The 27,417-nt window shown below is 36.7% G+C and overlaps 1 protein-coding gene across 4 annotated transcripts; it reads left to right on the top strand.

Annotated features, from left to right (window-relative positions):
• Nucleotides 1-89: 89 nt before the first annotated feature.
• Nucleotides 90-27,094, top strand: LOC127957369 (protein SCAI-like). 4 transcript variants are annotated; one of them, XM_052555870.1, is made up of 19 exons: nt 90-494; nt 1,027-1,100; nt 5,569-5,942; nt 8,193-8,307; nt 13,912-14,007; nt 15,784-15,870; nt 15,982-16,080; nt 16,257-16,353; nt 16,685-16,783; nt 18,819-18,971; nt 19,153-19,293; nt 19,424-19,525; nt 21,121-21,199; nt 21,777-21,876; nt 21,999-22,080; nt 22,502-22,574; nt 22,723-22,896; nt 23,003-23,103; nt 24,369-27,094. In XM_052555870.1, exons 3-19 carry the CDS (start codon nt 5,783-5,785, stop codon nt 24,513-24,515), a joined length of 1,905 nt encoding a protein of 634 aa, XP_052411830.1. In that variant the 5' UTR covers nt 90-494; nt 1,027-1,100; nt 5,569-5,782; the 3' UTR covers nt 24,516-27,094. The 4 variants fall into 4 exon arrangements, with proteins under 4 accessions (XP_052411830.1, XP_052411831.1, XP_052411833.1 ...); XM_052555871.1 differs by having other exon boundaries at nt 96-494; nt 19,153-19,254; XM_052555873.1 differs by lacking the exon at nt 5,569-5,942 and having other exon boundaries at nt 96-494; nt 8,196-8,307.
• The last annotated feature ends 323 nt before the right edge of the window (nt 27,095-27,417 follow it).

The following is a 27,417-nucleotide window of genomic DNA, read 5'->3' as shown; positions in this document are numbered from 1 at the left end:
ATCACTTATTCCTTGCACACATGGCCATATTAAAAGCACTACATTAAGACACCGCAGAGCGGCGCACGTCCCTTTTAATTCAAACAGACAGCATAGCCTGACAGTACTACGCTAGTCCCGCCTCTGTGAGTAAGTTGTAGCTTTGGTTGTAGCCTGACTGACAGCGCAGCCAACCAATGGAATGCATCGAATGTCAATCACAGCCCGGCGGAGATCTGACAAGCACGTTAGTTTGAGCGAGTTGCCACAACAGTCAATGAAAATTCGACTGGCCACACTGAACCTTCGACCGCAGTAGATGCCGAATGGCAGATACTCCCTGCTCTTCCCTGGGAGGGTGATTTGAATGAGCTGGATGTAAATGACGGTGCGCCGCCGCACTGGAAGTCTAGATTTGTGTCGAGATTCACAGGCGCGCTCTAACGTTAACTGGAAACGCTGTTCTTGGGGAGCAGAAACGGAAGATAGCTGCACTAAACTACACCAGTGCTCAGGTTGGGTTTTAAATCAGTGACTTTTTGACATATAATGCACGGCGATGTACGCGTTAGGCAAAAGAGAAACACGACTTAAAGTTAACACGTCTTGGTGGACTAAGATAGTCAATCATCAGTCAGACAAACCATCACTAAAATATGATTTTTATTTCGTAGCTTTCAGTCAACGCGCAATGTATAACTTATAAATATGCACGTTACACACATTAAATGATATACGTACACCTATACATATATATATATATATATGTGTGTGTGTGTGTGTGTGTGTGTGTGTGTGTATATGTGTATATGTGTATATGTATGTGTGTGTAACGTGCATGTTTATATATGTGTGTAAAATAAGCCTAACAGAACACATCAAATCCATTCAGCCTCAGCATCTGCTAAAGCCACAGTTTTGTCAACTCTGATGGTCATTTTGAGGTTTAAGAATGCTTCTGCTCTCTGAACGCACTAAAATCATATTAACAGTTCTGTCGTCTCTATTACCGTTACACGGTCCAACCTACAGTTTCATGTTTGACAGAGTCCCACAGAGTGGTCGTGTGTTACCGCATCCTGATCTGAGAAAGAGAAAGACAGCAGTCGTGTGAGAGCGAGGTAAGTCATTATAGATGAGACACAGGCTTGATGCTCTTGAATAAATGCATTTAGAAGTGCTGGATGTCTTCATGGTGTGATGTGTCACAGAAATGAGCGTTGTTGGTCTTCACACTGGTAACTGATGTAGAACAACAGCGATCAGTCAATCAGTCCGCGTTCCTGGTCAATGAACGGAACGAGCGCTATTACGCAGAGATGCTCGCTGCCAAACGCTTTACGTTTAGTTTTGATTCTCACCCTTTGTCTATTGTTTCTTTTAGTCCACCCAGATATTCGAGTCTGGTGTGATTATTGTGAATGGAACCTGAGCCAATAAGCATCTCTGTATTATTATTGAATGAAGACGGTTGAAAAATCATTGGCTGTAGCAAGAATTACTGTATGTTCAAACTGGGTTGATTCTGTCCTGCAACAGCACGGGATTGAATTTTGCAGAGCGCTCGCTGTCTGATCTTTTTATTGTTCTCGATCAGGCTGCATCGGCCGTCCGTGCACAATCTAACTGTTTGTGCGAGTTGTATAATATTGTATAAGGAGCTTCTAACGGCAGTGTTATGAACATGCATTCAACTTCAGATGAGGTCCCATGATAATTGTGCGGGAATAACTGACATCAGATGGCTGGAACCGAGAACAAAAAGAGAGATTTGTTGCAGACAAGCATGTTTTCTCAGCATCAGCTCTCACACACATCATCTGTGAAAAGAGCCACCAGGTTGCTTAGCTGAAATGACGTCATGTAGACTGGCTTGTTATGGAAGAATGAGCGTGGAAGAAAAATATTTTTTGTTTCTATTGATACAAGTAAATCAGTATTTTCTTATTTAGCTATTGACAATAATGGCTGTAATTCATCTCAAAATATTCATTTTATTTGAACTTCATTGTCAACCGATTTTAGTTGCCTGCACCCTATTTTACACTCAATATCAACACGGCTGTTATTCAAGTATCTTAGTTTGTGCTAACATTGAGTACAACATTGTTAGTCTAATATTTCTTGAAGTCCACATTAAATCAAAATTGACCCTATTTACTTTAAACAACATCCTCAACCACTCCCCACCAGCTATCATCTGATGCCAAGGAGGTGTGATAAAATCAAGCCCCTCCCTCTATTTTTCTGATCCAAAAATCTGTTTCACTTAGGAATACATAAATACTGAGGGCGTTTTGTTTCAACTGGTCTGGAACAGCATATGAGAGTGGAGCAGAGAGATGATGATTTTCCCTCCCGTGCTAAAAACTTTGTTAGTTTACCACTTCCCACTCGAACCCGACGCTCTGATTGAGCACCTTGTTAACCCCCCACCTCCCCCCCATTGTGGTACTACCTAGAGGGAGAAAAACAGTAATAGACGAGGAGATAGGGAGGTGGAGGTGTGCTGGAAGAATTGATGCTTGGATGATGCACTGAGAGCTGCTTATATATGCTCATAAGCTTTTTCTAAGCACTGTCCTTCAGGGAATCCAGTCGCCATAAAAACAAAAAACAAAAAAGAAAACACACATTCCACTATATCAGGTGAACGATGCAAGTTTATATACTGAACAAAATTATGAATGCAACACTTTGGTTTTTGCCCCATTTTTCATGAGCTGAACTCAAAGATCTAAGACTTTTTCTATGTACCCAAAAGGCCTATTTCTCTCAAATATTGTTCACAAATCACGGATTCTATTCCGTGTTAGTGCTGGTCCGAAAACCAGTCAGTATCTGGTGTGACCACTAGAAAGTGTCACTCAGTCTAGTAGTGAGAGAAACCCTGCTTAGAGCAGTCATATAAAGTGAGAGGAAATGCTAATGCTGTCAGCCAATCAAATATGTGTTGCATAAAGTACCATGAAAGTTTTTTTTCTTTTATTTTTTTTTTAGCTAGGGAAAAATTGCAAGCTAGTTTATAAGCATAGCAAAGGCTTTCCCTCCCTTTGTTTGTGTCCTGTGTTATATAGGACACCTGTCCTATTTTCCTCTGCATTTACTTCTTACCACATTCCTGTGTGGTTCTGAATACTGGTAACTGTAACCATGTTTTCATCCCTACCTCATTTTCCCTCTCTTTTGAGTGCTGATGTTTCACAGTGACGGTTTTCCATTACCATGAGCAGTCATGTAGGCCTTTGCGCTAAGGTTAGTTGCATTAGTCAGCATATGTGTTTGTGTAACCTCTTTCTGGATTGCGGCTTTAATAATTATTACTTTTATTAATAATTTTATGTAATGACTGATCTTTTGTAGCATTATTTGTTTTTATTTGGAGTCTGTATATCCAAGTAGACTGGTCTTAGATTGGTTCATAGTTACGGTCTACTCTTAACATATATTTGGTATATGCCTCGATGTCAGTGAAAGTCATTTACAGTACTATTAATAGAATGTGTTCAGTGATGCAATGACTGCAAAAAATGATGTATTATAGGATATTGATTTTGGCATAGGTTTTCATTTGCATGTGTAGGTTACATACAGGGGCGTACATACACATACTGCCTCATCCCGCAGTTATTTTGCTGCAGATGCATAGCTCATGCATTTTTATGGAAGGAAAAGATATGTGGGTCAAGAGCACATCTCTGTGCAGAAGCCTTTTACCACTGCTGGCTTTATACAAAGAGCATGCATGCGTTACCTTCATGAGACAAGCAGATCTTTCTTATACATGCTTCGTTTCCACATCCTCTTATCATTAATTCTCTAAAGCCCATCTTCCATTCATTCCTAGATTGCATAAATAGGGTCTTAGTGGACCGGTTGTTTGTTTCAGCATAAGATCTCACATCCTCTGGTCCATCTATTTCGTTCGTAGCTCTGTGTTTATGTTCATCCTGATCTTTTCTGTTACCACTTGCTACAACCAGAAAATAGAGCTCATTCAAGCATTGTGTCAATATTGATCTGTGTAGTGATCAACAATAGTTATTGTAATATACTTGCTTGTTCTCAATGGGTGCCAATTGTCGTTTGTGTGTTATATGAATGTTGTGTGGCTATTGAGCATCACCTGACCAAGCTGAAGGTATACAAAATTAAGCTTTTAGAATACCTTTGTTAAATGGATACTTGGATTTTCAAAATGAACACTAGATATCCATGTAATAGTACGGCTAATAAATAATCAATAGAATACTTACAGAATAAATTTTGCAATTGTTTTCTGTAATGTAATATATTTCTGTGATGGCAAAGCAGAATGTTCAGCACCCATTACAGTGTCATATGATCCTTCAGAAATCATTCTAATATGCTGATTTGTGCTCAAGAAACATTTTTTATAATTGTGAAAACATTTATTTTTCTTAAAGGAAAACATTACACTAATTTTAATCTACTCAAATCAAGTTAATTTAGACCTAACTAGGTTGTATTGATTTATAAAAACACATAAAGATCAACCTTATTGTTAAAAATATTTAATTTAGCCCAACTACAAATCAAGTTAAAAATGTAATACATTGTATCAATACAGTTTTCATATTTTCATAATTCTCATAACTTATAAGAACTTCCATAAGCTTATTAATTTTAATATTAAACCGGAATAAAACGGGATTGTCTTGTATTTTCTTGTTCTCCAGGCACATGGCAACTGTAGTATCTGTCTGATGCTGAAAAAAAGAGGATGCATTCAATTGAATCACTACAGACTTGAATGAATGGCAGCCTCTTGTTAAAAAAAAAAATGTGTACAACAGACAGCTTTTCCATTCAACAAATTTCTATTTGGTATGCAGAGACTGTGAAGCAGCAAACAACCACTGTGAAACACTGAATGTGCTTCCTTAATACAAGCATGTTCAGAAGACATGATGTTAGGTGAATAATACATTCTTGTAACATCTGTGTGCACAATGTGTTCTTTTATTGATCACATTCCTGTGATCGATTATGCGTGTATGTGACACTAAATGTTTTTCTTAGTTATTTTATTTTTTTGTATCAATTAATTGTTGATAATTTACTGTTACATTATTTGAACTGTGGTGGAGTCAAGTAGGATTATAATACCTTTAGAAAACTACGGAAAGCTTAGGAGCCCTGAAAGTATCCTAATAGATCTACAGAATTTAGTAAATAATAGATGGCATATAGTATGCATACAAAAGAAACATTATTTTGTCAAAGTACACTGCTGATTTTTAAAGGCCACTGTGTTTTTTTTAGAACCAGATTGTGTTGTTACCAGCATAAGGTAACGGGGCTTTGGTAACAAGCTAAACCTTGACCATTTGAGTAGAGTCACCCCCCCCCCCCATTTCAACATGGGTGCTTTAAAAATTTGAGCTACCTTCCATTGCAATGTTGTTGTTGTTTTTTGATAGAGTTTGTACTGTATTGTCCAACCTTAGATAAATAACGTGTTTTTACGGTGCTAATAAATTAATTATTAATGGTTTAATATGGGACATTATTCTTTTGGTGAAATATCCCCAGAAATTCTCTGAATCTGTTGACCGCATTTTTAAGGTGGGCTGAAATGGACCATACGTGGACCATGGTGAGCCATCTGGAGGCTGAGCAGGGGTGATGGACATGCTCAGGTCTTTTCCATTCAGGCCACCTTGGACTGACAGCTGAATGTTTGTCTTACTACCCACTGGGTCTGACCACATGTATGCACACACACACACACACGCACACACACGCACAAGCTGACATTGTACACTGTTTCAGGCAATAAATGATGTTTCTCCCTGCAGTGGCTTCCAATGTCAGTCCAATTCATCATGCATTACTTGCTCCTATTGGGGAGAATATGCCTTCAACATACACATTTTCAATTTACTCTCACAGATGTGGAGTTAGAGCTTTCATCCATGATGCTTCATTCAAAATCATTGGTAAAGTTGAATTCTTGACTACATTGAGTCAAGGCTATTTAAGTTTCTTAACAGTTTAGATTCTATTTTTTATTTTTTTCACAAAGCTTACTTAAATTCATGCCTTGCATATGTGTTATGGATATTTATTAACATTCATCCTCTTGTGTGGATTTCTCACCCATTACCCATTCAGTAAGCACTGCACATTCAGCCTTAGGTGTGTGTTTGTCACGCTCCTGCTTTCTTACTTTTCTCTGTGCCTTTGACGTCCCTTCTTCCCTTTTCCCCCAAACCATGGACACACACACACACACACACACACACACACACACACACACAGTGCCCAGTTCCTCTTGGTGTAGCCAGAAGAGGTGCACATGTCCTCCCTATGACACTTCTGCACCACACGATTTTATCTCCTGTCACCACAGAAGGGGACATGTGGGGTGTTTGCTTTGTATTGACACCATATAGTCTTAGACAAACACATAGGCTAAGCCATATTCACAAAATAATGTATGAGTAAATACACAAATGGAAAGAGAAGTTATTATTTTTCTTGTTGGTTAATGTGAAAACATGCTAATTAATTGGCCCCCTGTAAGAGCCAACCTTTTTCATTCTGCACAGAGCAGACTTTATACTGTCTTTATAGTCCATTTAAACTTTGAGCTTGCTTCTGAAAAGGAAAGGCCTTTGAGATTACCTATTCTTCAGCCAGAAAAGATCAGTGGGTGATGGCATATGTATCAGGCAGTTGGCAGGACCTGTACCTCCTCTGTCCTTTAGCGGTTTATTTATTTATAGTGGAAGGTAAACAATTTGAAGACTTAAAGTCAGCATGAAATCAAAATTGACTTTACTTTTTTATAAGTTTTTGGTTTTCTGATCATTTTAAATGCTATAAGGCAATTGATGTATTGTAAGAAAAATGGCTATTCATTTTAAGGTTTAAGATTACATTTAACTGTGCTATAAAATTATTATTAGCATTTAAAGATTAACTTAACACCATATTCTAGCCAGACACAGTGTGATAAGATTCCAGCAACCAAATTGCATCCTTTACACACCAGATGCATTTACAACTAAAAGAATCAATCACAAATCACAGCCAATCAGGAGAATGTGTGGACAGATTCTTTCTGCAATTTAAATCATTGAATTAAATGATTTTAACATTATTTAAAATACACACTCAGTGGCTGTTGCAGTGTTTCATATTTGGAATATCCCAGTTTAAAAGCTATTATATATATATATATTTTTTTTAAAGCTAAGGTTAATTATAAGTTGTTGCTTTCATTGTGACATTTAAAGTCATGCACAATGATATAGAAACTCAAATTAAATGATTTATTACATGATTTGAATATTATTCAAAATGCCATCAGTATCTGAGCTGTCAGCTGTGATGTTGCAGAAATAGAAATCATTGAAAAAATCCCTTGGAAGATAGTTTTTTTTTTTAATGGCATCTTGCAACATCACTGGTTTATGGGCACATTGTTAAGTGAGTGTAAGATAAAAGCAAATGTAATCTTAATAGAGAAAATGAGTGTGTACAATTACATATCCAGTATCAACCGATACATATAAATTGAAAAATATCTAATAGCGTTCAATAGTACTGATATATTGTGTATCCCCATTGTAAATTTGAAGATGTAAACCGTATTTCTTGTAGCTGAATGTTATGGTTGTGTGTTTTAGAATAATTATTTAGAATAATTCTCCAGTGATATCCAAGATAATCAACTAACACAGTGGTTCTTAATCCTGGTCTTGGGGAACCCCCAACACTGCAGTCTTATCTGACACGCATTAAAGGTTTTGGAGTCTACTGATGAGCTGTTGAGCATTGGGCAGTGTTAACATAAAAATGACTTCCAGCTTAATATATTTTGGTTTATTCATATCCATGAAGTCCATAGATTGATAAATGGATAATTTCAAAGGCTTAAGTGAAACTTTTGTTTTAACTCTGGTGCAAATTCGTCAGACCATGTCAGTTGGTTTGGAGGTGGAATTAGTCAGTTTTTGTCAAAGCTGATTCAAACATCTGCCCACGTCACTGATTCAGATTCTTATACCCACAATACTGTATGTCAGTTCAGACTTCTCTGGTGCTCTTTTAACTGTGATTCATAAAACTTGCACTGATGCCTGCTTCAACGGCGTGCTTGTGCTAAAGACTTGCTTTTGCTTAACTCTGCCGACAGTCTGTTGTAAATTGCTTTTTTAGTTGTTGTATTGTTTTGTTTGCAGCAGCTGCCATGACAGGGGTGGGGGCAGAGGATGACATCCCTCTCTGTGAGAGGAAAACTGTCACTGACTTCTGCTATCTCCTGGACAAGTCCAAACAGCTTTTCAATGGCTTGAGGTCAGTCTCTTCTCAGTGTCTGAGCATTTTGCTGTTTATTTGTGGTCTTGTTTGCCTTCCAGATTTCTGTCTGGGTCCAATCCTACAGTGACCTGATGTACACTTATTCTCAGCTCAATCTCTTTCTTGCTTGCTTGCTATCATTTTATTTTTTTATTCTTGCTTTTTGTTTTAATTTTCTTTGTAGGTTTTTTTTTGTTCATTCGTTGTTTTTGTTTTCATTCTTGCTTTTTCTTTAATTTTCTTTTTTTGTTTATTCTTTTGTTAATTTGTTTTTTGTGTGTTTGTTTAGATTTTTTTCTTTCTCTCACTTGTTTGTCCCATGTTTTATTGTATTTCTGTATTTTTCATTTTCATTCTTGCGTTTGTTTCCTTTTCTTTTTTTGCTTGTGCATTATTTGTTTAGTTTTTTCTCATTCTGTCTTGTTTTCGTTTGTCTTTTTCTTTGTTCATTTATTCATTTGTGTTTGCGTTTGACCCATGAGGAGTTCATTTGAATACCAAAGTCAAGTTTTCTATTCTTGCAATACCCATAAATCATGCCTTTAACCACATAGTGACAGTGACTAATGTTATTATCAAATATGGTGACTTGCGTAACTCTGAAATGTCTTATCACAGTTGAGGCAACATTATTTAATAAGCAAGTCTAGTCGAGGCGGCCAAATCTTAATTAACCGACAGCAGCTTCAAATGCTTTTTAAATTTATGACTGCACTGAGCACAACGCTTGGGCTGCTTTCAGACCACGAAGCTAATGGGAGTACCAGCGACAGAATCTAAAACCTTTGGCTGACATAAAGCTCATATTGCCATCACTGTGAGTTACTGGAATCTCATATGAACAAAAGTGAGTGATGCTCGATTTTAAGACATGAAAGAGGATGTCCCCAACCCAGTTCACACAGTACAGGTCTACAGAATTCAGTCTCAAAATGTAGGTGAGTCGAGAAAATATAAAGAGGTAATTTACCCAAAAAAGAAAATTTTGTCATTTAGTCACCCTCATGTTGTTCCAAACTTGCATTACTTATTACTTGCAATGTGAAGCTAATGTCTTTTTGTCCATGCACTGAAAGTCTTTGGGCTTCAGTGTTGTTTGGACCTTACTGACTTTGAACATGAGGGTGAGTGTGTATATATAGACAACATATTGATTTTGGGTGAACTGTTCCCTTTAAAAATACTTGATCTATAAATGAGCAGGTTCTAATGTCTCATCTGTGCTGTGCTTTATGTATGTGTTGATGTTTGCCTGTTCATCCGTAGGGAGCTGAGAGCCCTTTATATTTTCCAGTGTCTGGGTGAAGTGAGCTCAGTTTTACATCTGAATGAATCTTCCAGAGGAACGCTCCTCTTCCACCCCCTCATATCTGCCAGCATTTGTCTCTGCATTACACACACTCTTAAAAAATGAATCACGTCACTCCGTGTTTATCACCATTTCTCAGTGGCCAGTAGGCTGTGTTTCAGTTAATCAGTCATTTTTAGCTAAGACTATTTATAGGACAAGTATGTCAGTAGCTGTGGGCTTTTTAGCCTTCTCTCTTTCTTCTCCCATTCTTGTTTCTCTCTTTTCTTCTTGTCTTCACAATCTGTATTCCTTCCCTCCTCTCTTATCTTAACTGTTTCCATGTCCTGTCCTCATGTACAGGGTGTGTGTTTGTTACATTTGTATTGCATAAGCAACTGAGACTGCTACAGTCCAGGAAGTTGTTTCAAAGATGAACCCACATTCATACATTCATGCAGTAGGTTATTTGCGCATTAAGGACATTTGTTTCTTAACCTCATCAGTAGCAAAACAGGAACAAACAAAAATTGGCAAAAGATGAGGTAAATCAGGAAAACAAACAGCACTCTTGCTTCTATTATATTGTTAAACTATATAATCTGATATAAATCTAGGACAAATACCCATGCTCATCATATCTTGAATATAAGGGAAATAAAACTTCATTCATAAGCAGCTACATCACGTCAAGTCGTTGTTCTGCATCATGTATGTCAGCACCTGCATGCAGTGTAAGACGGTGGACAGTTCTAGGCAGGGCAGAGTGCACTGAAATTAGTTAATTTGGATACATTATTTTTTTCATAATTAATCACACCAAATTAACACAAATCAACAGCACAGAAAAAGATCACCATTTCTTTGCCTTAAGGCTTTTAAATTTTATCTGAATTCTCTCAGAAATTGCTAAGCAATATACACATCTCTCCAACATTTGGGTATCACATTGCTAAGCAGAATCAACTAATACTAAGATAAAGCCTTATGCTTCTACTAACATTTTTCAGAATTAGTATTGTAGCATTAGTCCAAGCATTATGATGCATTTAGACCTCATTATTAATGCATGAAGGATTTCATATGATGCTCTGTACATATATAAATATGCATGAATATGCATTTATATGTTTTATACCTTAATGATAGCTTGTTTCTACACAAATACAGGACTAGATGCTTGTTATGAGGCCACGCCCCAATGCCCTGTTTCTCCATGCTAATTAGGCTGTCTAACCAGTAGCAGCCTACTTCTGCTTAAGTTCAGTAATGAAACGGCTATTATTAATTGGTCCCATTTCCTTACCTAATAGTTCTACTCGATAGCGCTCACTGTCTTTTACCTCATTGATATCTCTTTAGTATTCAAGCTTGATTCAATAAAGACATTTATAGTGGCTTTTATTCTGACATTTTCATTTTCATCTTCACATTAATATTCTTTATTAGCATATAACAGAGTTTTTTTTAAAATGCAGACACATATACAAACACGTACACCACAGTTAAAATGTTTAGAGTCAATAAGAAATTCTTTAAAAAATATATATTTTATTCAGCAAGAACATCAGCAACATTTCATGTCAACTATATATTCATCTAAGAATCCTGACAAAATGTATCCATTTCCACAAAATATTAAGCAGCACAGTTGTCTTCAACACTGATAATAATAAAAATATTTCTTGAGGGTCAAATTATTATATAAGAATGATTTCTGAAGCATCGTGTGACAGTGAATACTGGAGGAACGGCTGCTGAAAAATTAGCTTTGTATCACAGGACTATACAGTATTAAATTTTTCAAAATATATTACAATACAATTTATTTTAAACTGTAATAATATTTCACAATATTGCTGTTTTTACTCATGAACCTGGACTTTATAGTTATGCTCAATATTTTTTTTTTAATAGAAAGTCAATGTATATTTATACATACAAAGAATAAGTATATAAGAAAATGTATAAAAAATATATTAAAATATTTTAAAAAACGAATAAATTGTTTTTTTTTTAAAAATATCAATAGAATTACTTACTGACAATTTAGTGTTAGTAGACTTTTCTAAACTAACTTTTTTGTAATGTCAGTTCTAGAGTAGTGCAATTAGCAAAACATTGGAGTATAAACTGCCTCAGCAATACAGCATGCAGGTATAATATTGCCATGTTACTCGACTACATCACATCTGACCCCATCTGCACACACCCCATCCTGGCTCCCTCCTTTCCTGCCTTCACTAATTTACAGGTCTGTCCCTGGCTGTGCTCTGCCAGTGAATCTGTCTTGTGAGCATTAATACTGTCAGAGAGGATGGAAAATTAATGGTGCATGTAGTGAAATTAAAGCCCTGCCTAATGACTGCACCTATCTCCTTCCTGACCTTGTCTATCACAGTCCACAAGGGCACCGGGGTGAACCGTAAATCTCACAAAACAAAACATCTCTATAACCTTACAATTTGTGTGTGAATGCATATTATCAATGAAAGCAGCGGAAATAAAATGTGCATGTTCACGCTACAGCTGATTCTTCATGAATGAAAGGAGGTGTGTCTGTACGTGGGTGTGTGTGTGTGTGCATGCATTTTGTGTGTTGGCTAACTCAAGGTTATGCCTGGACATGATTTTTTTTTTTGACGTTAATTTATGCCCCCACTCTTTTCCCTGAATGGCCTGTTACAGGTTCATAAAAGATGCATCATCTACTGTAATGTGTGTGAGCGTGTGTAAATAAGGGCTTTTGCATTTTACCTCCTGTATTCCTTCCCCAGTCCCTGCTTCTGTTGTCATAGCAACCCTCTGATAACAATAGGGCCTAGAGGTGTTTTGGGAGGGTTCAGGGGGAAACGGATGGGAATGAAATAAAGAGTGAGTAGAGGCGGAGGAGGCAAAGGAGCTACTTCTCCAGCTGATTGCCATAGCTCATCAAATTCCTTCATATCATCGGCACTATGACTCACCACAGCCCTGCCCAAACACTCTCACCCACTCGCATTTTTCTGACTCTCTGTGATTGCTCTGTTTTTGCTCTCTTCCACCACCAATGTCTTCAAACCATCGCTATGACGATGCTAATTAAGTGCATGACAGCCACGACCACTTGTATATTTGAAAGGATCATCTGCCGTTGTCCACATGACGTCCTGCGGTAGGAGAGTCAAGACAGAAGGGCAGAAATGGCTTATGTAATGATATGCGGGTATCAAGGTATCAAGGGACTGGTTTGAACAAACCTAATATTGTAGCTAATAAAACAAACCGGTGATTAAAGCAGTGAGTCACAGGACCTTGATCATATTCACAAGGGAAATTCATTTGCATAGAAGTCTGGTAATATAGGGAAAATAACATTTACCTCATATAGGCTCATTTGCAATGCAGTTATAAATGAATAAAAATTAATGATAACCTTTCAATGGATAGTTTATCCAAAAATGAAAAATGTGTCGTCATTTATGCACCCTCATGTTCTTCCAAACCTGTATGACTTTCTTTTTTCTGTGGAACATAAAATGAGGCATTTTGAGAAATGTAAGTATCAGTGATTGTTTATTTATTTTTATTTTATGTCTATATAGTGGAAGTTATAGGTCAACAAAACTGTTTGGTTACCAGAATTCTTCAAAATATCTTTATTGTTTCTATTGTAGAAGTCTCTATTTGATTGTTTACTACATACATTTATATTGGATTAATAGTGTTAAGATTTAGTTTAGTTTACCCAAAAATGGAAAATCTGTCATTAATTACTCCTCCTCATGTTGTTCCAAACCCGTAAGACCTTCGATCATCTTCAGAACACAAATTAAGGTATTTTTGATGACATTGTATAGACAACAAGGGAACAACCACTTTCAAGGCCCAGAAGTAAGGACATCATTAAAATAGTTTGGGGTCTTGTTTTCAGTTATTCATTCAAATTGTCCTTGTTTGAGACACTCCTTTAAAGTCCGCTTGAAATTACATTTCACCACATCTATTTTTTAAATGCATGTTATTATTAATCTCCAATCAGTAAGTCAGTAAGTATGCTTAAACCTCAACCCTTTCTTACAATCAGCTCATAATTCGGGACATAATTCCTCAAATCCATTGTGACTTTTTGTCATATGAACAGGATATTTCCGGAGTCACACCTATTTGTAAATCCATTTTCAACCCCATATACTGATTGTACGAAAACATAATTTAATGGCTTTGATTCCTAAACTGATAAATTGATGCTTCGGTTCCAATGAATTTGGAGAATGCATTATTGAACTGAATTTGGCTGTGTGTCTGTTGTTTGTTCTCTCGCACTCCTGCAGGGATCTGCCTCAATATGGACACAAGCAGTGGCAGTCCTATTTTGGCCGAACATTTGATGTATACACCAAGCTGTGGAAGTTTCAGCAGCAGCACAGGTCAGCCCTCTAGATGGATCTATTTTTGAAACAGAAAGGTCTGTTTTTACCAAAAGCAGAAAAATAAAGCAGGTTGTTTGGCTTAGAACTACATAAGACTGAAGTTTTAACATGCTTGATCCAGTGGCGAGGCCAGTGAGTGGACCTTGGTGAAATAGGGTGGACCTCAGTGCCTTTGGCCTTTTGGATGAAAAAGAAAAAGGCCACACATGAGCTGAAAATATATGCCTAAATGGAAAATAAAACTATGACTAGAAAATGTGATGTTAAGCATATTATATAACAGATAGACTGGAGATATATTTGGTTGAAAAGGTCTTAACTAGCAGAATACAAGCATAATTGTTTCAGGACATCAAACAATACCAAGTACATGTGAACAGTATAGGTTATGAATGTGAAATTTGGGTTGTGTTTTGGTTTGCAGCTTCACCAAATATTAGCAAACAATAGAAGATTGACAGCTCTTGCATTTACCATTTGTCATAGAATAGCCTAGAAGCACACAACTGGAAGATCGACACTCATGCACCGGGATCTTATTAATTCTTTACTAGGGTTGTGCAGTATTGACTATGATATCTCAGTATTTTCTGGGATGTTATCCGTAACGCAAATTAAACAGTTATTTTGCTGAGTGCGTTATTGTGCGGGTATCCAAAGAACTACCGTGGACAGCTGACTCCTACATTTTTGTTATTCTTCATAATCTGTGTGGGGATCAGTTAACAGCAGTGATAGAAATGAATCTTTTCCAATAAGTTGAAATTCATTTTTACCTTTTGTGGGCATTTTTTACCTTTTATACAGCCATTTTTTTTCTTCTAAAAGTGTGCATCACTTTTTGAGTCAAACTTTTACATTTAATCAGTCATTTAGAATAGTAAGACATTTTGGCTGTTAGCAAGCAAATTAAATCAGTATTGACAAACTTTATCTTTGCAATGCAGAGAAAACAGAAGCTGCATTAGAAGTGGCATTTAGGTGTATTTACACACTGTTTTATGCATGCAGCTCAGAGGGATATGGAATACCTGCAGTTACAAAAGCATAAATAATGTTTTGATATTTTAAACATAAAACATAAAAAAAAAATATTCTTGAAATTATTTTAAAAATGAAAAGATATATTAATACCACCAGTAGGTGGCAGTAAGTCACTAAGTGAGTCATTGCGATTGAACCGAATCATTTAAACGGTTGATTCATTCAGGAACGAAACACCGTCATGTTGCTCAGAGACGCAAAACAGTGCTGTAGCTGTGTTTGCAATTATTTTTGTTGTCGAAATAGAGCATTAATTAACTTCTTGTTTATTTGAACTGTTGTAAAAATCTATATCGTATTTGCAATCATGCTGATTTTTGGAGAAAAAACTGCACTCTTTTGATTTATTTATGAAATTATACATTTTCCGCCCCCATATATTGAATTCTGTGGTCATTCTAAATGCATTTTAATAGACTGAATCATGCAGTGAAAGAACATACTCGAAATTCATACACTCATTTGTGTTTTGTTAGTTTTTTTGCAATATACTCGATAATGTCAAATCACACAAAGTTAAAACAATAATTAAGATATACATCACACATCCCTTTTCTTTACAAAAAATATAGCTGTCAATCTGAGTGGCCCAGAGCCACCTTGGCCCTTATGTAGCCTCGCCACTGGCTTAATCAAACTTCCCTCTGATGGCTCCTTTGGGCCAATGATGTCAACATTAATGCCAGATGATTTCTTATTTGGTTTTTCATTTCATTTACTGGAAAACAGACAAGTCCTGGACAACCGGTATGGTCTCAAGAGGTGGCAGATAGGTGAAGTGGCTTCAAAAATTGGCCAGCTGTACTACCATTACTAGTAAGGACCTTTTTTAACACAACTCTTTATTCAACTTGTTTGAAACCATGTATTTTAGATATATATTTATATTTTTTACACATTTTTTTTTTATATATATATCTTCTTTAGCCTCCGCACTTCAGAAACAAGCTACCTTAATGAAGCCTTTTCCTTTTATTCGGCCATTCGCCAACGATCATATTACCACCAAGTCAACAAAGAAGACAGGTGAAAAGAAGATGCAGTGCAATGAACTGTGATGGGCAAAGTTTATACTTTTTTATTGTCATTTAATATGTTCTTGAAAGTTCTTTGAATATACTTATGAGCAAAAATTAAGATCTCACAATTTATGTATGATGTGGTCTTCAGTTCATTAATTTTGCCTTTTGTCCTTTGCACAGGCCAGAGCTGGTTGTAAAAAAGCTGAGGTATTATGCTCGCTATATCGTTGTTTGTCTGTTGCTCAACAAGATGGACCTGGTTAAAGTGTTGGTCAAGGTAAGTCACGGACAGCAGACCAAACAGACCAGTTACACATTTTTAATTCATGGCTCACTATAGATATTCAGCTGAACAGAGTTTCTTGCCAGAAGATCAGTCAGCAGAGACAGTCTGTTGGACACTTTTGCAGTTGGAATTAATACAAGATTCATGCCTCATCATTTTTGGCACCATTTAAGAAAATTACCCTTATACATTTTGTATTTTTTTAACGTTATGTTTAGTTTTACAAATGACTTATCCCTATATGCACTGTTTATGAGAATAAAAACACAGTAGGGTAATATATGGGTGTGTCTGAGACCATCTGTGGTGTCTTTTTCTGCAGGAGCTGTCTGAAGAGATTGAGGACTACACCACACGCTTCAACACAGAGGACCAGTTAGAGTGGAACCTGGTGCTGCAGGAAGTAGCTGCTTTTGTGGAGGTGAGATTGTAATTTTTTAAAGGCTCTTGCAGTGCATAAAAATGCTTAGTATTGTACAATTAAACTCACAGTGAAACACCATTGACAGCTCATATTACTTCCATAAATTGATCACTTGCCAACTGAAAAAAATAAAAATAGGATGTTGTATAATTGTATAAAGAGTATTGTTAAACCTAATAATATATAAAGTATATAATATATAAAACATTTTAGCGGATACAGACCTTGGTTAAAAACACTGTTCTTCATGACAGGTGGTTGGGGGGAGGGGCTGAAGCACATGAGGTGAAAATTAGATTTTTTCCCCATTGTAATAATATACACCAATAAATTACACTACTTTTCAAAAGCTTGAGGTCTGTGTGTTTTTTATTATGTTTTTGAAAGAAGTCTCTTATGCTCACAGCGGCTGCATTTATTTGTTCAAAAATATAGCTACAACAGTAAGTTACATATTACTAATATTTAAAATTGTGATCAATATTGACAGCATTGTGCTGCTTTTCAGGATTCTTTGATGAAAAGAAAGTTCAAAAGAACATAATTTACGTGAAATAGGAAATTTATGTGACAAATGTCTTTACTGTTACACTTTAGTATAGGGACCAATTCTAACTATTAAAGGGATACTCCATCCCAAAATGAAAATTTTGTCATTATTCACTTACCCCCATGTCGTCCCAAACTCGTAAAAACTTCGTTCGTCTTCAGAATACAATTTAAGATAAATAAGTGAGCGGAATATTAACGGAGCGCTTGCTTGGGCGGTTGAGCGACTGAGTGGAGCGCACGTCCATAGAGCGGAAAATCAGCGTCACACCACTCCGCTTCACTCACATGCTCTGTCCCATTGACTGCCAAATAAATAACAGTGTCAAGGTCCAGGAAAGTATGAAAAGCATCATCAGAATAGTCCATCTGCCATCAGTGATTCAACCGTAACATTATGAAGTGACGAGAATACTTTTTGTACACAAAGAAAACAAAAATAAAGAATTTATTCAACAATTCCTCTCCTCTGTGTCTCTCCAAATCAGCATAGCGCCATTTTGGCAAATCTGAGCTGTACGCAGATGGCATAGGCTCCGTGCTCCACGCTGTGCCGATGCGTTGTTTGCTTTCAGACCAAAGCGTAAATACACGTAAAAAACTCATCCTTGTGGTGTGACTGATACAGAAGAGCATACGCCATCTGCGTACAGCTCAGATTTGCCAAAATGGTGCTGCGCTGATTTGGAGGGACACAACAGAGGAGGGGAATTGTTGAATAAAGTCATTATTTTTGTTTGCTTTGTGTACAAAAGAAGAAAGTCCTGGCAGATGGACTATTCTGACGAACCTTTTCATATTTTCCTGGGGCATGACACTGTTATTTATTTGGCAGTCTATGGGACAGTCTCAAGCCTACCGGTTTTCATTCAAAATATCTTAAATTGTGTTCCGAAGATGAAAAAAGCTTTTATGGGTTTGGAACGACATGGGGGTAAGTGAATAAAGACAACATTTAAATTTTTGGGTGGAGTAACTCATTAACTAGTTCCTTATTAGCATGCCTATTATTAGCATATTGGCTGTTTATTAGTACTTAATCACATATTGTGCATGACCGTATTGTACAGGTATATTCCTAATCCTAACTGATACCTAAACTAGCTTACTAACTATTAATAAGCAGCAAATTAGGAGTTTATTGGGACAAAAGTTTTACTTACTGGTTTCTTAATGGCAAGAATTGGACCTTAAAATAAAGTGTTACCCTTCTGATCAATCCTTGCTGAATAAAAGTTAAATTACTGAATGATAGTGTATTGTAAATCAGGTTCATCTTATTGCTACCGGAGAAGTGAGTCAAATGTGCACACTCAAAAGCACAATATCTCAGATGTTATATATTGGTCTTTCTACACAACCTTTATAGTTACGTAAAGTACAGATTTAGTACGCTCTAAGATTTCTGACACTGTTAATGACAGATATTCATATTTTCTTGACATTTGTGTCTTTCTTTTGTACTGTTTCTCTATCTACACAGGCGGATCCTCTTATGATCCTAAATGATGACAATGTCGTGGTGGTCATATCCAATCGCTTGCAGGAGGGAGGCGTGCCCCCTCTTGAACAGGGCATGGTGGTTGGCCAGCTCACCTTGGCAGATGCGCTCATCGTTGGCAACTGTAACAATCAGGTGGGAGTACAGTACAGCAAAACACCTAGCAGGCTGAACAAGTTACATAATATGTCAGATTCAAGTGGTGCTTTCTTATGTAAATGATCAGGCACTTCAAACTTGCCATGTAGGTTATAATAACAAAAGAGTTTTATTGTAGTCCAGGTTTTGTAATGGCTGAATTTGATCTGTTTTATAGGTGAAGTTTAGCGAGCTGACCATCGATATGTTTCGTATGCTGCAAGCGCTTGAGAGGGAACCGGTGAACCTTGCTACACAAAGCTCCAAGCCAGGGACACTTGTAAGAGAAGACTCTTACACTCTCCCTGTCACTCTCTATGTTGAGTGTTTCTGAGTATTTCCACCCCTACTCCCTCGCTATTTCAGTACTCTCTCACTGTTGTTTCTTACTCTGCCTGCTCTCAGTGTATCTCTATTCCTCTCTCACTCATTTATCTCTCACATTATAGGAGCCCAATGAAAAGCCGGCCAAGAGAGAGAACCCTCATAAATATCTCCTCTACAAACCAACCTTCAGCCAGCTCTACACTTTCCTGTCTGCCTCCTTCAAGGTTTGGCTGATGTCATAGCAGTTTTTAGCCCCTCTCAATTTATTGTCAACCCATCCTGATTTGACTGATCTGATTTGGTGATTAAGCTTAAAACAAATGTGCCATATATTCTGAGCTAATGTACTCCTAAATGACAAATTTTACTTTAAGCAAATATTGACTACAGTTCAAAAATGTTTTTTTTTTTTTAAGAACATTCATATTCCATCGGGTGTGGCAAAATGGCTCAATAGCGCCACCTATATGCATTCAACGGAGTGCGCCTCGAGCCACGTATATATTCATCATAAATGCATTCAATTGATCAGCAAATACTGTTTGTTTATTTATTTATTGACTGTTCTTTTGAACTTGTCTCAAATTTGTTTCCACAAAAAGCAGCATTATTGTTTTTAACATTGATGATAAGAAATCTTTCTTCAGTTCCAAATTAGCATATTTGATATCTAAAAGATCATGTGACACTGAAGACTTGAGTAGCAACTGCTGAAAGCATCACAGGAATAAATTACATTTGAAAATGTATAGAAATAGAAGATCGTTATTTCACATGCTAATCATATTTTATAATATTGTTTTTTTTTTGTGTGTATATTTTTGATCAAATAATGCTTTGGTAAGCCTAACAGGATTCTTTCAGAATTATTTTAAAATCTTTCCGACCTGAACTTTTGAACAACAATGTACCTAATTAAAATGTATGGTCTTTCTCTTGAGCAAAAACACACCAAAGATAGCTTGTACTACACAGATTTATCTCAAAGTAAATGATCACAAGAATGAGAATGTTCGTACCTCTTAAATGTAAAACTTACAGCTAGACTAAATCCTTTTGGCTATTTAAAAAAGGGAGGAGCCTTTCCATATTAATTTCCCAAACAGTAGGAAAACACAGTTTTCTTAGCACAGCTCATCAAATGATTTTATGGGGCTCTTAAAGCCTGAGGATCTTATTATAATTCAAGAGTGAAGGGCAAAGATAAATAAAACCACTGTTTTTCCCTCCAGTTATTGCATTCTGGTTGTCTATCCTGTGTGCTAGTTTGGGTTCTGTTGTGTCGAGTGACATCTTATGTGTGAGGGTGCGTGTAGCAGCATGGCAAGCTAACAGGGTGTTAGCGTGTTACTATTTGCACCTCAAGAGTGCGAGGAAAAACCCACACGCACACATGACTCAAGATACTTGTGTTCTTTTGCTTTGTAGCAGTTCATTTTTAACTCTGACACCCCTATTATTAGGCTGTTTTCCATCTTGCTTCATGTTTTGTTTAGATAAATAATGACAAGTAATTGCCACAGGCAATTGCATGTGCTTTTTTTTTTTTTTATACCATTTCCTGTCAGTAGCTGGTCTGTGTGCTTCTCTGTTTGCAAAGGTGAATACTTCCTCTAGTTGCCGTGTAGCATTTGGCGTGCCACTGAACTTAATAATTAGCTTTCTGTGACACTGCTTTCTTTACCATTTATGTCATTGTGAATGTTCTGATTAAATTAGCTAATTTAATGGATTCATTTGTCTGTTTTAGTCATTTTAAAACCGAAAACGGTTTCATTTAGAAACTTTTCTTTTCTTTCACTGATTCTTTTATTGCTAGGAACTGCCAGCCAATAGTGTCCTGCTGGTGTATCTCTCTGCCACTGGAGTGTTTCCTGCTGGACGCTCAGAGTGTGAAGGTACGCTGAGGTGTTTCAGAACAGTTGATCTGAAACCAGATGATCTTGAATATTGTTCTCTTCATATTTACATAAATATCTACTAATTACCAGCACTATTGAAAGCTGCTCAGCTAATCAAATTAGGGGATTCAAAAATGTGTGTAATATCATTTATTATGTTTCCAAAAAACCTGCATGTTCAAAATCTAATGCTGTCAAATTGATCGATCGCGATTAATACACACACACACACACACATATATATATATAAATATATTATGAAAACACAAACCTTTATGTTGGATGTGAGTAATCGCGATTAATCGATTTGACAGCACTAGATTGTGAACACAAGTATTTTTTGATGAATAGAAGAACATTTTTGTTTAATGCATAAAGTATATATAAATCTCCTTAAAAATCTTTCTGACCCCAAATTTTTTTAAACGTAGTGTTGTAAACGAGTAAACAGAAGTTGATTCATCTAGAAAGTTTTAGGCTTCCATGATGCTTCATTTTGATGAGTGATCCAAACAGGAAGGAGTCAAAACTGTCCCATCGATATTATTTAACATCAGCACTTCTTTATGTACAGGACCTTATGATTTTGGAGGTGTCCTGACCAATACTAACCGAGATGTGGTAAACGGTGAGATGGTGCAGAAGAGAAACCAGGCACAAAAAGAGATGCACTGGTGAGCCTTCATTGATATATATTCTGTGCTAGTCTGCTAGAAACTAAAACCTGCTTACTACATGCTTGAGACACCGAGGTGTTATTTTAACACGCATGTACGTGCAAATGTGTGTTTTTCAGTCTCCACCCAGGAGACCTTTTCCCCTTCACCAGGAAACCTCTGTTTATCATTGTTGACTCATCCAACAGCACAGCTTATAAGGTGAGACATCAGCTCCTGTCTCCCTTTCCTTGTCACTCTCACATTTCTTCCATCATTGCAGCATTCTTTGACATCATGAGGCCATTTATTATTCATGAGCAGCCATGTGGTTGTTCTATAAATAAGACTATCTGACTTATTAACTAGAATAAACATGATAATATTTAGCAGAAATAGACCTTGTAGTAAGGATACAGTTGTAGGTTTTTTTTTTTTTTTTTTTTACTCATAGATGGATCACCCTTTGTTTTTGTCCCTCCTCAGCTGTTTTTCTATATTTGGCTGCATAGTTAAGTAATGGAGCGCCCCCTTGTGTTCATTTTGTAAATCATTCACATTTTGTACTAGTAGAGCAAATTTACTGTCAAAAAAGATTTCTCATGTGACTCTAGTTTGCTGACTTCTTCCTGTCTTTCTACAGAATTTCTCCAATCTGTTTGGCCAGCCACTTGTTTGCCTGCTTTCTCCAACAGTGTATCCGAAGAGCATGCAAGGTCTGCTTTTTTGTTTTTAGGAGACAGGAAACATTTTTTATATTTGCTTGACATTTTTTTGTTCTTCTCTTTGAAGTAGAAAAGTCTGTTATTTCTATACTGAGCATCTATTGTATTTTTAAACTGTTGTTTTCTTCATTACTCACAGACCAGTGTCAGCGTGGGAGTCTGTTTACTCTTTTCCTTTACAACCCCCTCATGGGCTTCCTGTCTGTGTGTGGACTGAGCAGCATGCGCTATGGATTGTGGGAAAAGGCCCAAGAACTCCTACGGAAGTTTTTCCATGACATTGGCCACATGATCACGAGTTCCCGAGTTATAGGTAATGGCAATATTTGCCCTTTTTTAACACTTCCATAATTTTTTTTACATATCAAAGACAATGTTGGACTAAATAACAGACAGACATTTCATAATTTTCCTTCCAGATCAGGCCTATCTGCAATTTTACGGTGATGAATTTCTGCGTCTGCTCATGATCCGTTTTGTGTTCTGCTGCACCACACTCCGATTACACAAGCATTTCCAGGTGAGACTGAACTAAATAAATAAATATTATGTTAATATAATAAACAGATTAGTGTGATTTAGTAATGATCTGTAAAAATAATAGTCATATTTATCTCATGAACCAGAATAAATGACTATTAAATAATGAATAAAAATGAAATATATTTTTTTGAATATGAGGTAATGCAGCTGTTAAATGTTCTGGGAAACAGACTGATTCCATTTCTTTGTTGGCTGCTCTTCTCAAAATTGAGCTCTAAATCCATTCTTTTTCGCCAGCAGGAAATCGACTTTTATTTAGATCCAATTGACTAATATCTTTTAGCTTTTTATATCAATCATCCCTTTTTTCTTGCTGCCTTATTTTTTCTATGGAAAAAAAATGGTGGTGCACTTACACTGATCAACAGCCATTTGTACCCAGTGTTTTTAGTGTTATCTAAATCTACAACCATTTCTACGATGTTTTGATTAATGAAGCTTCAATTAAATATAAATATTAGATGAGAAACTTAAAACAACTTAATTTAAAATTGACTTTAAAGAGATAATTCAACCAAACAACAGTTCAAACCTGTAAGACCTTCGTTCATCTTCAGAACACAAATTAAGATTATTTTTTTATGAATTCCAAAAGCTCTCTGACCCTCTGTAGACATCAAGGATCCTAACACGATTAAGATCCATAAACATAGTAAGGACATCATTAAAATAATCCATGTGACATCTGTGTTTCAGCTGTAATTTTATGAAGCTATGAGAATACTTTTTGTGCGCAGATAAAAAAAAATAAACTATGTAACAGTTCGTCTCCTCTGCGTCAACCTGGTGCCATTTTGGAGAGTATCACAAACGTAAACAGTATATGAAACATATGTACACAGAGACGTTATTTACATTCAGATCAAAGTGAGGGGTGTGGAATGATATGAGGGTGAGTAATTAATGACAGAATTTTATTTTTTGGTTGAACTATCCCTATAAGGTATTAATAAAAACTGTAATAGTATACAGATAATACTTAACCAGATGCCTGACTGCGGGATACAATAAATGTTAAGTATTAGACATAAGCTCTATCTATTTCTTAACTTTATTAAACTTAGAAGTAGATATAATGCACTGAAAAAGTATTGTGACTTTTCCAGAGTCACATTGTACAGTATACCTCCTGGTGGCACTATACTTCACAGTTGGAGGACCACTGGCTGACAGCTGCAAGCACATTTACAAGATATTGTCACAGAGCAGCTGCATGAGAATATTTCTGTGTGCTTGTTACAGGAAGCGGGGAGTTTTCCAGAATCGTACCCGCCCCTGCCCAAACAGGAGATGGTGGAGAGCAGCCTTCTACAGAAACATGTGCTGGAGCTGGCGGCCATGTTGGATGTGCAAAACCTCTTCTCTGATGGCATGTTGGATAACTATTGACCACATAATGGCACCATGCCAACATGCAGACACGCGCACACACACGCTCATGCCCATACACACACAAACACAAGTTGTATGTAGGATCCTCTGAATAAGCTAGTTGTTTTACCTAATCTCATTAGATCTAGATACAGTAGTTTAATAACTATTCAAGACAAAATATCTCATCTTTGTGGCAAGATATTTCAAATTTGTCAAGTTAACATGTATTTTTAGATTTTAAGGAGCTACACACACCCAGAATGCGAAAGAGTTGCTCCCAACATACAGAAAAGTTTACTACATGCATGTATTGTATGAGTGTATGAGCGCAGGCACATGGGCAGCTATCGCCGTTTCTGAAGGTGATAAGATAGCACAAGAAGAAAGGAGACTTGGAAACATTTTTTATGTGAATCGGTGTAATTCCAGGGAGATTCTTCCAAAAAGATGAGCCTACGGCTTTGGCAAAACACATTTTGGAGAAGGATGTTTTCCTTCTCAAAACTTTGCCTCTGCAACGTTTACACAACATTTTTCCATAGGGAGCGTGTTGCATGTTTGCATTTTTTTGCTCCATCTTGGCATTTCTTGTTTGTTTTTCTATCTTATTGTTCGTTTTTCTATCTTCAGACTTTTGCCTGGTCTTTTGAAGGAGGCCGTCCACGCTGTGCCTCTTTTTTGGTTATTTCAGTCATCAGCTAATTAATTAATGCTATGTGGACACCCGAATCTCCATTTTTATTGAGCATTGATTTTTAGCATGCCTTGGTAGTGTGGTAAGCCCATACTTGCATAGCTGATGTAATAACCTAAAGTTTTATTCCATGTGTGCAGTGGACACCAATAGCCAACAGAGTTCTCTTTTATAGTGTCACAGAGACATACAGGCGTACTCCTGTATAGAAGTACAAATTTGTGTATATATCTATATATAAATATATGTATAGTTCTATAAGAAGTCAATGTGATGCAGAGAAGTGTGTCTGTCTGGGTTGTTCGTCGTGGCAGATCTGTGAAAAGATGACCCTCTGCATGTGACAGGGGCAGTGTTATTTTGTCTAATCTGTGAATGGACCATGCCACTGTCTCAACTGCGCACCCTCCCGCTGCTTCACACGAGTGCAGTCAGCTGACATTCCAAGGATCATGGCATAAGAGCGTCTTTCACAACCCCATCTGTCTCAAGGACAAGTGCACTGCGTCGGTCTGTTAAGAAGTGATGTGTTCGGTGTTTCATTACGTCATGATGATAATTACGATGAAAACGGTTATAATAATAGCCTTGCACTTTACTTGCACTATTTAAGTTTGATTCCGATGTTATTTATTGTGCTGTAAGCAAGAGGCATGTCTGATTGTTCCGTTATGTCACGCTTGGCAAATAGCTTATAATTTTCTCCGTCTGTGATCTATTTTAGAAAACGCCACACATGGTGACTGATTTTTCAATATTTACGACTTTTCCCCCCTTACTGCAGGGTTGATTGTGGCCATTGGAATTGGACCAAAAGATTCTTGCATGTGGAGAGCACAATGTCCTATACGATTCTAGTACCCTGTCATCTCTCTGTCTATATTTGATATTTTTGCACGTTGCTGCTTCCACTTGCATCTTTGTTTTTTGAATAATCCTCTTGTACGAAAAAAGAGAGAAGTTTGCAAACGAACAAATCACTGCCAAACACAATTAACCTTCCCATGGAATATCCACTGCCCAAATTAAACAGAAAACAGTTGTCTGTGCTCTCGCAGGCACAGATTTATTTTACGGCCTAGATTTTTTTTTACAATTTTGCTGTTTTAGTTATGCCAAAAGGAAAAGGGCTGGATGGAGATGAAGAGGGAAACAGATGGTGGATGTCACCGTTTCCTCTCTGTCTTCTTGTCTGACCTTGACTGGTGGACTGTCAAATGTTTTTGCCTTATTTAATTTGTATTAGTATGGGTGTATAACTTTCCAGGAATTTGTAAATTAACCCAGCATGCTCTTGCTGCGACTGTCCCAGTATAGTGCTGTATTCACACAGCATCATTTAGATTGAAAACGTGAAATGTACCACAACAGAAACCATCCAACCTAAAATTTAGGGGAAAATCCAATACCCCTTTTAAAATCATTTTAACAAAGCATTTCTTAACAGTTAAATGTTGATGCCCCCTGCTCCATATTAATGCAATCTGTTAATCCATTAGCGGCCATGATTGGAAGGAACAGAAAGAAAATCAACTGGATTTGTTTTCTATTGTAAACACAGGGCCAGATCTAAGGTGTAGTATGGGTGATTTCTACAAGTTCCTACTGTTGTGGGAGGGAACATTTTCAAAAACGATGTAATGGCCAGAATACTCTTTCTTTATAAGTTAAAGGGGTTCTAGAGTTGCTAGTTGAACATACTTGCGTTGTCCAATTGTCATGTGTTTTTAATCGCTAAACTGTTTTGTCTTATCTGTTGCCAAATTATATTTGATGTTTTTTTTTGTTAAATGCAGAAAAAAAGAATACAGAAAAAATGTGATGATACCAAACATGCAAGCTTTTTGTTTTTAAGAATGCTATTTAAGAACATTAAAAGGTTTATGAATGTTTTGTTTAATTTGTGGTGTTCCCTCATTCTTCAAATTTCAGAATTCTTTTTTAAATCCAACATTCATTAGTGCTGCAATGCTTATAGCATTTTAATTATTTTCGTTTTTAGTATTTTATTAAGATGAATACTGTATAGTATGGAAGCCTGATTCTGCCACTGAATAAAAGCATTAAAAAGTTAATTGCGACTTCTCACAATTCTGACTTTTTTTTCTCACAATTGCGAGTTTACATATTGCAGTTCCGATTTTTTTTCTCCGAATTGTAAAACATAAACTCGCAATTCTGAGAAATTAAGCCTGTCCCAGATCTGACTTTATTTCTTGCAGT

The sequence above is a fragment of the Carassius gibelio genome, chromosome B5, assembly GCF_023724105.1.
Source record: "Carassius gibelio isolate Cgi1373 ecotype wild population from Czech Republic chromosome B5, carGib1.2-hapl.c, whole genome shotgun sequence".
Classification (NCBI taxonomy): domain Eukaryota; kingdom Metazoa; phylum Chordata; class Actinopteri; order Cypriniformes; family Cyprinidae; genus Carassius; species Carassius gibelio.
The sequence above is the reverse complement of the archived record's forward strand: the minus strand, read 5'-3'. Positions and strand labels throughout refer to the sequence as shown.

Coding starts and splice junctions, on each gene's coding strand:
- LOC127957369 (XM_052555870.1), top strand. CDS start 5,783: ATGATGTTTCTCCCTGCAGTGGCTTCCAATGTCAGTCCAATTCATCAT. Junction 19,526..21,120: donor TCCTGTCTGCCTCCTTCAAG/GTTTGGCTGATG, acceptor TTTTATTGCTAG/GAACTGCCAGCCAATAGTGT. Junction 22,575..22,722: donor GTATCCGAAGAGCATGCAAG/GTCTGCTTTTTT, acceptor CATTACTCACAG/ACCAGTGTCAGCGTGGGAGT.